A 14369-nucleotide genomic window follows, 5' to 3' on the forward strand; every position below is an offset into this window, starting at 1 on the left:
GCTTAAACAGCTTGGCGGCCGAAGCATACCAACGGCAGATATCCCTTCGGCTGTTCACCAAGTTCTTTTTGTACTTAACCATCTTTTATATCCACATAATAGGACCCATACTCCCGCGGAATTGCATTTTAGGAAGGAGGAGGCACTCCCCCGCCCCTTGGTGGTGTACCGACGCTTGCCTGATCCCGCGTGGCATGGACCTGTTCCGCTGATCACGTGGGGACGAGGGTACGCGGCAGTGGACGTCGAGGACAAGCCTTTGTGGGTTCCAGCTCGATGCGTGCGGCCATGGCGAGTCCCTTCAACTACAGAAGTGCCTTCCTAACCATTTGCCTTGCCATCTTTTGCTGCATCATTATACAAGGATGAGAAGCAGACGACACAATCCAGTTGCAGCCACCATATTTCACCTTATCGGCTGGCAAGCAGCTGTCGCCTGAATCCTACTCTGGCTGGCAGTATCCACGGCTCAGCCACTCTCGAACTATAAGAACAACATTGTTGAATAAGACTTTTAGGGGAGAAAATTATCATAAGATATGGAGGAATAATATTTTTGTACAAGATATGATTAAGTTTACCAGTTTATTGCATGCTTCTAAATGTTGGTTATGTATGCACATGCCGCCCTTTGCCAGTCATTCAGGCATAATGCTTCATGGCGTGCCTGTCAATGGATCTTTTCAATTTACTGATATTATATCCCCTAAGCAAACTTTTTGGCCTCCAGTACAATTGACCCTCCATGAGCCTGCCCCCATTTGTTTTCAAATTAAAGAGGGGAAAGAATCATGGGGCATATATCCAAACTGTCAATATACATTGAAATTCATGTTTAATAGCTCTTGTTCTCTTACAGGAACATACAGTGACCAATCTCAGTGCTTTAGAAGCGATACCAGTGCATGGCTAAAAACTAGGAAAGAAACCTACCATGCAAATTGGAGTCTGAATTCTTCTATCCCTGGCTTAGCAAATGCCACAGATGAGCAATTTCATATCAGTTCCTTATTTACTGAAGCCTTTAATTGGTCCCAACAGAGTAGTAATATCAGCTATTTACTCCAAAGAGAGTTATGGTTGCTTTGTGGCGAAAAAGCATACAAAGCCATTCCTCGAAACCTCACAGGCACATGTACATTGGGTCTCGTGGTTCCGTTGTTGTATAAGGTTGATAAGTTACCATCTTCTCTTAGACTACGAAATCGTCGGGAGGTAAATTCACCCATAAATCAATATATCGGTACCCAGGTCTCTCGGGCCTTGCTGCCCTCGGTGGGTGCAGCAATGAACTATAGGGACCTCCATCGGCTAGCAAATTGGACTGAAGGATTATTCAATGATACCATAAAAGCTTTGAAGGAACTCAACCAGGAGGTGTCTGCAATGAGAGAAGTGGTTTTACAGAATCGTTATACTTTGAATGTGATTTTAGCTTCAAAAGGAGGAGTTTGTGCGCTTGTTCATTCTCACTGTTGCATGTTTATTCCTGATAATAATGTCAGCATATCTGCGACAATCGACCATATGGAAACCATGGTAGCCCACAATCCGTTTGCCCCCCCTCCTTCCGTTGATCCATGGGCATGGTTATATTCTTGGCTTCCGGATGGAAGTTGGCTTCGACATTTATTGATTTTAGTGATCATTATAGTAGTTATTTGCATTATTTTGTGTTGCTGTATACAATGTATTCCTTCTTTAATTTCTGTATGTACTGCATGGTTCTCCAGTCCGCGGCCCGCTTCCGGTCTCACAAGAGTCGCCTATCGCGCTCGATATAACCGTATTGGTACTGACATATATGACTCTGATTAAATAAATAAAGAAAGAGGGCATGTGGGAGCCAGGAAGTCATGGAAAAGGCTTGTAGTGCCACCTGGTGCCTTGCTGACCTCGGTGACCAGCACTCTGAGCTTACAATGTATTAGAATGTATTGACCCTATAAGGAGTTAGGTTCCCCCCTCTGGGCACTGTAACCCTATATGGTTTGTGGGTGGGTTAAAGCTTGACCGGATGAGGTAACGTGAGACATTGGAATGCTGCCATGCGGCTGGAGAGAACAAAGGATAATAAAATCGGAGGAGAGAGAGGAAGGAGCTTTTTTGCCCTCCGTCCATGGAGACATTTGCCTTTGTGTGTGTTTTTTCTTTGCCTTGCACCCCAAAATGACGGCTGGTTTCCGTCAACTGGTTCCCACATTTAATATAAACCCGGCCACCTTGCCAAATTCCATCTCCACATTTAAACTCTTTAAAGGATCTTCTATCGTTATTACCAGGTCATCAGCAAAGGCTTTAACTTTATATTCGTTTTGACCTACTGTCACCCCTTTTATTAATTCATTTCGTCTAATTGCACTCAAGAGGACTTCCAGAACCATTATGAATAACAGTGGCGAGAGAGGACAACCCTGTCTTATACCCTTCCATATCTTCACTTCTTCTGTTATTACATTATTCACAATCAATTTAGCTCTTTGCTCTGTATAAATCGCCCTTATTCCATTATAGAAATTGTTCCCCACTTCCATAAATTCTAAATTTTTTAACACAAATTCCCATGATATACAGTGGTGCCTCGCAAGACGAATGCCTCGCAAGACGGAAAACCCGCTAGACGAAAGGGTTTTCCGTTTTGGAGGCGCTTCGCAAAACGAATTTCCCTATGGGCTTCCTTCGCAAGACGAAAGCCCATAGGGAAATCTCCGGGACAGCGGGGAAGCGCAGCGCGTCTTCCCCACTGTCCTCGGACCTCCTCCGAAGGCTGGCGGTGGTGTGGAGACCTCCTCCCGCCGCCAGCCTTTGGAAGGCTGCTCTGAAGCCTGGCGGTGGGGTGGAGAAACCTCCTCCCGCCGCCAGGCTTCGGAAGGATGCTCCGAAGCCTGGCGGCGGGAGGAGGTCTCTCCGCCCCACCGCCAGCCTTCAGAAGGCTGCTCCGAAGCCTGGCGGCGGGAGGAGGTCTCTCCGCCCCACCGCCAGCCTTCGGAAGGCTGCTCTGAAGCCTGGCGGTGGGGCGGAGAGACCTCCTCCCGCCGCCAGGCTTCGGAAGGCTCTCCGAAGGCTGGCGGTGGGGCGGAGAGACCTTCTCCCCGCGCCAGCCTTCGGGTGGCTGTCCTGAAGACTTGCGGTGGGAGGAGGGTTTTCCTTCCCACCGCCAACATTCAGAATGCTGTTCTGAATGTTGGCGGTGGGGAGGAAAAACCCTCCTCCCACCGCAAGCCCCGGGAACAGAGGAGAAGCGCTGCGCCCCTTCCCCTCTGTTCCCGTATCTGTCCTGAAGGCTTGCGGTGGGGAGAAAAGCCCTTCTCCGCACCGCCAGCCTTGAAAGCGGTTTCCATAGGAACGCATTAATTGATTTTCAATGCATTCCTATGGGAAACGGTGCTTCGCAAGACGAAAAACTCGCAAGAAGAAAAAACTTGCGGAATGAATTAATTTCGTCTTGCGAGGCACCACTGTATTATCAAATGCCTTCTCCGCATCTACAAACATTAGTATAGCTTGTTTCTCATTCCTAGCAGACAGATATTACAAAACATTTATTATATTTCTCACATTATGTTTCATCTGCCTGCCTGGAAGAAACCCTGCTTGATCATCGTGAATAAATTCTCTCAATACCTTTTTTAATCTTTTTGCTAATATTCCAGCAAAAATCTTATAGTCTGTGTTTAACAATGAGATCGTGTGTTAAATCAGAATCTTGCTTGGGAATAAGTATGATGAAGGCTTCTTTCCAAGTTTCCAGAATATCTTTTTCCTTCAAAATATTATTCATAACTTCTTTCAGTGGTACCGTCAGGGTGTGCCTCAATTCTTTGTAATAACTGGCTGTAAATCCATCTGGTCCTGGAGCCTTTCCTTTTTTCAATTCTTTTATGACCTCTATTATTTCCTCATTCTCAATTGGGGCATTCAGTCTGTCTTTCTTTTCTGTCGGGATCTTTTGCACCTTTTTTTCTTTTAAATATCTTTCTATTCTCTTCAAATTGTTCTTTTCTCTGTTGCTGTACAAATGATTATAAAAGTCCAAGAATCCTTTTCTAATGCCTTTCGGGTTCTCAATCTCTTCTCCATCCACAATAATTTTGTTGATTATGTTTTGTTCCTTTCTTTTCTTAATTTGCCACGCGAGCCATTTACCTGACTTATTGGCATTGTCCATAAAATATTCCATCAACTTCTTTTGCGCCTCTTGTATGATTTTTTGATCACCCAAGAGGTAATCGTTAATTCTCCATCTAAATGATCTTTCTTCATAACCTTTAATTTCCAATTTTATTGGACTGTGGTCTGAAATTACTCTTGGCTGAATTTCAATTTGCCGAATTCTTGGAGTTAGTTCATTCGAGACCCAAATTTGATCTATTCTTGACATTGACTGATTTGGTTCCGAATAAAATGTAAACTGTTTCTCCAGTGGATGTCTAAGTCTCCAAACATCAATTAGATTACAGTTTTTCGTCATTGAAAAGAAAGTCTTGGGTAGTTTTCCTTCTTTGCTAACCTGAAATTGTTCTTAACCTGAACTTTAGCTAATGGGGCCTCCTGCTACCATTGAGCCGCCAGAGCACGATTTCTGTTCTCATCCTGAAGCAAAGTTCTTAACCTGAAGCACGATTTCTGGGTTAGCGGAGTGTATAACCTGAAGTCTATGTAAAACGAGGTACCACTGTATATATTTAAAAATTGCATCCAATTTTGACAGTGTTATTACAAACCACTTCATTCAGCCCTGCAACATCTTGCGAAGCAGCGATATACTAATATGCATCTGTTATTATGTGACATTGGTCAAGGCTTTCTGGGAAATAATATATGATGAGTTTAAAGAAAATGTTTGAAAATACATTTGTCAAAAAAGCCAGAAGCCTTCTCACTAGGTATAAGACTTCTTATGTCTGCAACGACGGCAGCAAGAATGCAACTAGCCCAATGGGGCTTAAATTGGATTGTTATGAATGAAAAAAATTAGTAAAAAAATATTTCAAAAGAGAATGCTACTTGCCCAATTAATGGGGCTTAGATCAGGTTATTCATGAAAGAAATGATAAAAAAATATTTAAAAGAAGAGAGAATGCTACTAGCCCAATTAATGTGGCTTATATTTGATTGTTATTAATGAAAAAATTAATAAAAAATAATTTAAAAAGAGAATGCCACTAGCCCAATTAATGGGGCTCATATGGGATTGTTATTAATGAAAAAATTAATGAAAAAATAATTTACAAAGAGAATGCCACTTGCCCAATTAATAGGGCTTAAATCAGATTGCTATGAATGAAAATAATAAATTCTTTAAAAGAAGAAGAGAGAACGCTACTAACCCAATTAATGGGGCTTCTAATGGATTGTGATTAATGAAAAATTAATAAAACATTATTTAACAGAAGAAGAGAGAACGCTACTAGCCCAATTAATGGGGCTTATATTGGATTGTTATCATTATCATTATTTTTCCAGGCCTTCCCATCTAGAGCCCAGAAACTCTGTAACAGTTACCTTCTCAAAGTGATGAATCGCCAGCCAGATTTCCCCTTGCACATTGAACACACAGCCGAGGTTACTCCATGCCACAGCAAAGTTGGGTTGGGTCTCGATGGCTTTCAGGTAGCAGGCCTTGGGAGGGTCGAGAGGTAGGTAGGTACAGGGGGAAGGGGGTATTTGCACAAAAGAAAAGCAAGAGAAAAGTCCCAGTTAGCAGAGGCTTGACAACCATATGTCAGGAGTGCTCTGATGGTGTTTCCTGCTTGGCAGAGGGTTGGACTCGATGGCCCTTGTGGTCTATTCCAGCTGTATGATTCTATGATTCTACTTTAAATTTAACCATGACAGGTGGGTTTTTTAAAAAAAATTAATCCTGCTAATGTATTAACCTGTGTGCACTGCTTTTGTCAATATGCAATAAACGTTTCCCATTCTTTTTTATATTAAAACTGGAGGCATTTTTTCAGCTGCAATGGGCCTCCGGTGTCCTGTTAGTACCATTAGTTGGTACCATTTCTCGTACAGTTGATATTCCTTGCATAGATAGATTAGATAGATGATAGATAGTTAGATTAGATTAGATTAGATTAGATTAGATTAGATTAGATTAGATAGATAGATTAGGTAGGTAGATTAGATAGATACATATATAAGAAAGGTTGGTAGATGGATAGATAGATTAGTTAGATTGATTGATTGAGTAGGTAGATAGATTCAGGCATGGCCAAACCTGGCCCTCCAGCTGTTTTGGGACTACAACTCACATTGTCCCTGACCACTGGTCCTGTTAGGTAGGGATGATGGGGGTTGGAGGGCCAAGTTGGGCCACACCTGGATTAGATGGTAGGTAGGTAGATAGATTTGATAGATAGGGTAGGTAGATAGATAGATAGATAGATAGATAGATAGATAGATAGATAGATAAGATAGGTAGGCAAGTAGATAGATAATAAGATAAAGTCGGTAGATCGATAAGGTAGGAAGGTAGGTAGGAGGCAGCCTAGGTCAAAGTTGACCCACTTATTTAAAAGTAACCATGCTGTTATACAGTGGTACCTCTGGATGCGAACGGGATCCGTTCCGGGGCCCTGTTCGCATCCTGAAGCGAACATGCTCGGGTCACAATTTGCTGCTTCCGTAGATGCGTGTGGCATCATTTTGAGTGTCTGCACGTGCGCAAGCTGCAGAACCCGGAAGTAATGTGCTCTGTTACTTCTAGGTCGCCACGGAGCACAACCCGAAAATGCTTAACCCGCAGCTACTTCAACCTGAGGTATGACTGTATTAGTAACAAAAATCTATTATCTTAAATATTTTCAGGCGGTGACCCTGGACCCCAACTTCCTGGATGCTTACATTAATCTGGGGAACGTCTTGAAGGAGGCGCGTATATTTGACAGGTAAGCAAATAGGCATAGAGCTTATATTCTCTTTTTTATATAAATGTTTTTTATTGGTTTTGCGTATAATCACATTACGTCTTATATTCTCAGTTTAGTGGTTGCACCCATACCCAACCTAACTCCCATTGTTGCCTAGAGGGTTGATTTTATTTAAAGCAAATTGATTTAAATCCCAAATCCATAAGACTTGATTTAAATCCCCCTTTTACCGGAAGGTTCAGCCTTGCTGGCATCCTCTTAATATTGACAATCGGAGGCAGGTTTCCTTTTTGGAATCCTAACTTCAGAGTCTTTTCTACAGTTATATCAAAATGATTTGGTTCTGCTATATACAGCCCGATTGTGACGAAATGATGGTGAGTCTTAATAAGTGAACACTTTTTATTTGAACAACTTTTCTGCTGTACTTGATTGGAAGGAGAAAAGAAACATTTCCTTCATAACAATTTAAGCAATTTATTTCACTAAAACAGTAAAATGGTAGCATATGTATCCATGTTGCTTAACTGATGTGCTGAAACATTTTTTCCCCAAGAAAAACTTGGACTGAGTTTTCGCACACATGAAAAACTTAAAACAAATAATTCTTCCCCGAATTATTTATTTATTTATTTATTTCTACCCCGCTCTCACTGGCCAGGGCCGGGCTCAGGGCGGCTAACACCAAATATAAATTACAATAAAATAGAATAGAAAAAAACCCCAGTTAATTAAAATACAGCTTAAAATGCAGCCTCATCAAGACTACAAAGGGAGGAAACATCAGCTATTCACCCAAGCCAGCTATCCATGCTGGTGCTACATGGGCCAGCAAAAAAGCCACGGGAAAATTTATATACCAAATCCCATATAGGGTGTCAGAGTGAGTCTAAGCATAGAGCGAGTTAAAATAATCAAGCCTGGAGGTGACCATCGCATGGATCACTGGCCAGATCAGGGCGAGAAAGGTAAGGAACCAATTCCTTAATACGGCGGAGGTGGAAAAATGCCACCTTTGCTGTGGCTGCAACCTGTGCCTCCATGGAAAGAGAGGCATCGAAGGTTACACCCAAGCTCTTGACAGAAGGCTCTGGCACTAATTGCGCCCCCACAAGAGATGGGAGTTGGCCCCCCAACCCCATGTTGTCCTGACCCAGCCAGAGGACCTCTGTCTTCGAAGGATTTAACTTCAACTGGCTCCCACGCAGCCACCCAGCCACGGCTTCCAAGCATCTGGTCAGTGTGTCTGGGGCCGAGTCCATTGACAGATAAAGTTGGGTGTCATCAGCATATTGACGACAACTCAGCCCTAAACTCCGGACAATCTGGGCAAGGGGGCGCATAAAGATATTGAAAAGCATCTGGGAAAGGATTGTGCCCTGCGGCACTCCACACAACAAGGAGTGCCGCAGCGACAACTCCCTCCCTAGCGCCACCCTCTGTCCCCGACCTGAGATAAAGGAGCACAGCCATTGTCTGACTGTGCCCTGAATCCCCACGTTGGCAAGGCGGTGGTCCAAAAGTTTGTGATCGACCATGTCGAAGGCCGCTAACAAATCTAAAAGAATCAGCAGTCCCGGCCCGCCTCGATCCTCTTAATCGTCCTCCCAAAGCATTTTATTTTTTAAAAAACAGATTTTTATCCACCCTGGTGACAATGAAACTGAACCAGTCCTTGATCTCATTTCAGAGCCGTTGCAGCCTACCTACGGGCCCTGAGCCTGAGTCCCAACCACGCTGTTGTCCACGGCAACCTGGCATGTGTGTATTACGAACAGGGGCTGATCGATCTGGCAATCGATACCTACAAGAGGGCCATTGAGCTCCAGCCCCACTTCCCTGACGCCTACTGCAACCTGGCCAACGCGCTGAAAGAGAAAGGCAGCGTAAGAAACTGGTCCCTTTTGCCTTGGGGTGGGGGGAACATCTCTATAAAAGATGTTTTATAGATGGTACTTAACACCTGCCAAAATAGCTAAAATGTATAAAACAAAAAAAACTGTGCTGGAGGTGCAGTAAAGAAGAAGGGACACTTATACATTTCTGGTGGGCCTGTGAAAAAAAAATACAGAAACTTTCCTATTAGGCAGTGGTGTCCAAACTTTTTTCAAAGAGGGCCAGATTTGATGAAGTGAAGGGCCATAAGGGCCGACCAAAGTTGTTTACTTTTTTAAGGATTGAAGTTGTTGAGCTCTTTTCTTAGGGTTTAAATTGTTGAACTTTTTTTAGGATTGAAGTTGTTTAGCTTTTTCTTAGGCTTTTACCCCATGCTGAATTGGCCAGATTAACAGAGACAATTAGGGCACAACCCAGACAAGAATTCCAAAAGGAATGGGGAAAATGCAGAGAATACTTTACCAAACAGTGCCCCAAAATATACACTTGGACTTGTTTCAATTAATTTCTACAGGAGACTTTGTGGTTTAAGTCATAATTAGGAAAAATTGTAATAATCCCATACAAAAGAAATAGTATACAAGAGGTAAATAAGGCGGCCATTTAACAGAATAAAGTCTTTTATTTTTATGTTATGTTTTCTTTGTGTAAGGGGATAGGAGTTTAATTTTGATAATTAGTCAATGGTGGTGGGTCTGTTTGTATGTATGAGTTGTTGTGGACTATGCTATAAATAAAATAAAAATTAAAAAAAGAAAATGAAACCGGTCCCTTTTGCTTTCTGTATGTCAGAGGGTTTGCTGAAAAAAGCCTTCCGGATGATGGTGACCTCGAAATTGGGCTCTTTGGGGGGGGGGGGGATTTGGGGTACAGAACCTAGAAGAAGTCCTCTTTTATTTTTTCCTTTGTCATATCGTCACATACAACTTTGCTCATACCAAGCGTCGACTCCCCTCCCCCCTCCCCCGCTCCCACTCCCTGGCTTTCTTAAGCAGTCACGATCCTCTTAGCATTTCTATATCACCCTTTAAAAATTGTCCAGTAGCACCTGATGATGATAATAATAATAATAATAATAATAATAATAATAATAATAATAATAATAATAATAAAATTTATACCCCGCCTATCTGGCTGGGTTTCCCCAGCCACTCTTGGCGACAAAATATTAAAATACAATAGTCCGTCAAACATTAAAAGCTTCCCTAAACAGGGCTTGCTAAACTTGGCTTCTTCTTGGTATAATTTTTTGTATGCAGGTCCACTTCTTCAGATACAAAAGCTTCTACCAAGACCAAACTGAGTTGGTCTGCAATGTGCTACTGGACAATTTATATATTTTTTATATATTTCAACTGCGTTAGACCACCACAGCTGCCTACCTGAACATATATCGCCCTATTTACCTTCTTACTCTACTTAAAACAATTTACTTTAGCATTTGTAAATCACTTTCAAAAATTAGCCTCTGGTTTTTTTAATAACAGTATATTTAAAGATCTTTTTCAATTCTTTGTAAATCATATCCCAGTAGACTTTGACTTTAGTGCACATCCACCACCTATGGACGAAATTCCCTTCCTTCTCCTTGCATTTCTAGCGTGCCTTATTGAGGCATCAGGCATAAGCCTGCATTTTATTAATGTTTGATCAGGGCTTGTATATTAAAGAGAGGGCTTAGATTTTCAAAAGTTTCATGCCAGGCACAAGACCTGCTGCTTAGAGAACCTTGACAGTGTTTTCCTCTTAGACAAGGGGCCCCTTTTTGATTGATAGCAGAAAACAATTCTCAAAGTCGTAAAAGCTGAAATTACAGACTGAGTAAGGACACTGACCCTACATGTTACAGAAGATAACAAAGGCAGAGATAAATATAATTAGGAATGAGTAAACAGTAAAATAATGCCAATGTGCCTCCCAGTAAAATGAGCCAGATCTTCTTTCCAAGGTTAAAGGCCAAATGGAGAAGCATCTAGCTGGCAGAAATTTTGGGAAGTCTTTTAAAGCTGTTTCTTTCTTAAACTGAGAGAGTTTAAGGGCAATAAATGTTGGGAAGAGATAATGGGAAAAGCAGCTGGCTGAAGCAGCTGGCTGAAGGGGGGGATGTAAACTAAAGAGGTTTCTTCTGAAACTGTTTTAAACTGAGTTCCTTTTTTTACAAAGGCCTTATTCTTTTTAAGAGGCTACCTGTGTTGTGTATTAAGTGTATTGGCATAGATGTAATTATGCAAAGGATTTAAGAAATGCTAGATTTCATATAGTTGTAAAGAGTTGTATTTTATCCTGGAATTAAGTCAGCCACCAGCCCAGCCCTCTTGCTAGACAGGAAGACGCCATCCAAGCTGTCCTGATATATTGGCTGTCAGACATTTGTTTGGAAACCTTCAAATGAAGGAGATCTTTCAATGTTGATGTGAAACTCAAGATCCTTGACATATGTTTAAGATAAAAATTTAAGATTAACCATTTGTTTTAGAAGGCAATAGGGCAAGGAGGGCAAGAGGTGAGCTGGTAATTAAGATTCCTTGTTGAGACACATGTAAGATATATTACTACTTATTTGTCATTTATAGATGTAACAATATATAGCTCTTTGTGTTCCATATAAGGACAGGAGGATATGGGTGTATCTTTTTGTGATTGGTTCTAGCAATCAGCCAATAGGAAATCCAACCAGGCTGATTGGACAGAGGCAGCCACAGGAGGAGCAAAGGGGGCTGGATTAAGGGAATATAAGTGCTGGCCATAATGGCAGGAGGCCAGGCCAGAGCTTGGTAACCATATACCACTGTGCCTCTCATTTATTTGTCTGACAAATAAATAATTATTTTAATTTCTCTATTGCTGCGTTGAATATTTCATTCCAGCTAAGCGTTAACCACAAGCAGGGTGCTACATTATCTTGAGTTATATATATTTTAGCAAGTTTAGTCGGCGTCAAATACCACCTATACGTCACCTTCATTAAATTTTTAATTAGTGCTGTACATTCAATAAATTGTTTTTGCCCATAATCTTTCCCACTTATCTAATTCAATGTTATGACCAAAATCTTGAGCCCATTTAATCATAACCGACTTAACTTCTTCATCCTTTGTATGCCATTCTTATACGTTTTTGGCAATGATTTTCTTTTACTATCTAGCAACTCTGTCTCTTAATTTTGATTTAGTATGACCAAAACCATTTCCCTTACTGTCTTCCTTAAATACATCTTGCATAAGACGGTAAGTGTGCGGGAAAGAGAGTTTGAATCGGATTAGTCTGCTCTTGTATTTATGTTCCCCTAAACCAAGCATGTCCAAAGTCCACTTTGGGGGCCTTCCACCCATCTCTCCTAGATCTCAAAATGCATTGGTTTTGTCATATTTCCTGCTATCCTGCCAAAGAATTTAAATTTTCCCAATGTTCTTTTAGACCAGGCATGTCCAAAGTCCAGTTCAGGGGCCTAATCTGGCCCTCTGGTCGATTTAATCCGGCCCTCGTGGCGGTTTATTTACTAGGGCAAAACTTCCCCCCAAAAAGCTCAAGAACTTTAATCCTAAAAAAAGGTCAGCACCTCTGGGGTCAAATCCTTAAAAAAGGCTCAACAATTGTGGGGTTTTACTGTTAATATGCTTCTTCTTAATTGCATTTCACTATTAATATACTTCTTAATTGTATTTCAGTTCAACAATGACTTTGATAAAATACATCTTTTGTGACGTGCAGAAGGCTTGAGTTACCTATGAGGTGCAACAGTTACCATATAGCATATATTCAATATAAAAAACAGCAACAATTGGTTGTTGACAAAGGACAGCTGGCATATATATATAAAAGATATTAACTGATATGCATGCCATTCCAGATATAGCTATATAATCTCTACTGTTGGTAAGAGAAGAACTTTGGAGCAGGCATTTTCAAAAAAAGAGTTTTTTATGAACCGCTCTAATACCAAGTTACCGTCAGGAGCTGAGGGGCCGTATCAAACCTCAATCCAGCCATCACATCACAGAGCAGCCTTTTGGGCTCCTGTGAAAGACATACTAATATTCGTGTAAAAACTCTGTTTTGTGTTTCGAAGGTTGCCGAAGCCGAGGAATGCTACAATACAGCTCTCCGTTTATGTCCGACTCACGCGGATTCTCTTAATAACCTGGCGAACATCAAGCGAGAACAAGGGAATATCGAGGAGGCTGTCCGCCTCTACCGGAAAGCTCTTGAGGTACGTGCGTGGAGAATTACAACAATTAAATTGACATATAAGGGTTAGGCATGCGTACCCTGGACTCCTAGTCTGGGTCTTTTTAAAAATCGCCGATCAAATTTTTCTTGATCAATAACGGAAATAATGGTGAAGAAGTGAAAGTGAAGTAGCATTTTGAGGCTCGACAAAGCATGGTCCGATAAGTCCCTTTTGGAAGGAAGAGGGTCTGTCCCCCTTTTTATATTCCTAGGCCTCCTGGAATGACCAAAAATCTGCTTTTTCATCAGAAGAACAATGCAAGGTGTTAAGGAACGGTACAGAAATTGAAATAAAAGCTGGGCACATGCTGTTCTCTGTGTCGGCTGAGCTTGATCCCCTGACAGTCTTATTTTCTAACAGTATTTCCTATGCGTACGAAAAAGGCAGTTCATAGGCCCATTATTATTATTATTATTATTATTATTATTATTATTATTATTATTATTATTATCATTACCACAAATCATTCCAAACGGTGATTTATTTTGCAGCCAGCCCCTGCCACATTTGAGCATCAAAGAGGGGCTCTTTAAAATATGGCATTGGTCATTTGACAGTCTGATCTCCCAACAGTATTTCCTATGCATGCTAAAAAGGCAGTCCATAGGTTCCTCCTCCTCCTTAATTTTTGCAAGTCAATCCAAATGAGGATTTATTTCACGCCCACAACCTTTGAGCCTCAAAGAGCAGCCTCCGTCTCTTTAGAATGCTTCTCAGGGAAACTAAGAGTGAGCTTCTTCCCCGCAGGTCTTCCCGGAGTTTGCAGCTGCACATTCAAATTTAGCCAGTGTTTTGCAACAGCAGGGGAAGCTCCAGGAGGCCCTCATGCACTACAAGGAGGCCATCAGGTGAGCTTCCAAAGCCATGGGGAAAATAGATTGAAAGAGCTCCTCCTTACTGTATTTTAATCTTTTGCTGGAAGCCGCCCAGAGTGGCTGGGTATAAATAATAAATTATTGTTGCTGTTGTTAATAATTATTATTACTCCTCATGCGCTGGTCTGGTGCCTGTGGGAAAGCTCTCCTCTTGTGGATAAAGCACTTTCTCTTTTTCTTTTAGGTTTTTTTATTTTTTATTTTTATTTTTATTTTATTTTTTGTCCCTTGAAGGACAGCCAAATTTAAATAACAATTCGACACACAGCTGCGAGGCATTTGCGAGCTTTTTTGCGGAGAAGGTCCTGTTGCTCCGCCATGACCTCCCTGCCAATTTGGATACAATAAAGGAACTGGAGGCCCCTCGACTGTCCTCGGGTCCAGTATTGGACCACTTTGACCGGATATCCCCAGCCGATGTGGACAGACTCCTCCGAGCTGGAAAGCCCACCACCTGTCCTCTTGACCCGTGCCCGTCCTGGCTGATTAGAGCGT

The 14369-nt window shown here is 41.7% G+C and overlaps 1 protein-coding gene and 1 pseudogene across 2 annotated transcripts in view; one reads left to right on the top strand and one right to left on the bottom strand.

Moving 5' to 3' along the window:
• The window catches only part of LOC308578081, a 28758-nt pseudogene extending 23115 nt beyond the window's left edge, over positions 1–5643 (bottom strand). Inside the window, exon 1 of the transcript in view lies at positions 5506–5643. The product of the transcript in view is annotated as an uncharacterized misc_RNA (transcript). The remainder of the gene's footprint in view (positions 1–5505) is intronic.
• A 1122-nt stretch (positions 5644–6765) lies between these two features.
• Positions 6766–13851, top strand: LOC308578083 (uncharacterized protein; the record flags this gene model as incomplete). The annotated part of the gene is made up of 4 exons (XM_081178362.1): positions 6766–6890; positions 8563–8758; positions 12838–12978; positions 13747–13851. The coding sequence occupies 4 exons, from the start codon at positions 6766–6768 to the stop codon at positions 13849–13851; spliced, it is 567 nt and encodes a 188-aa protein (XP_081034488.1).
• Between the last annotated feature and the right edge of the window lie 518 nt (positions 13852–14369).

The sequence above is a fragment of the Podarcis bocagei genome (assembly GCF_964188305.1).
Source record: "Podarcis bocagei genome assembly, chromosome: W".
NCBI classification, from domain to species: domain Eukaryota; kingdom Metazoa; phylum Chordata; class Lepidosauria; order Squamata; family Lacertidae; genus Podarcis; species Podarcis bocagei.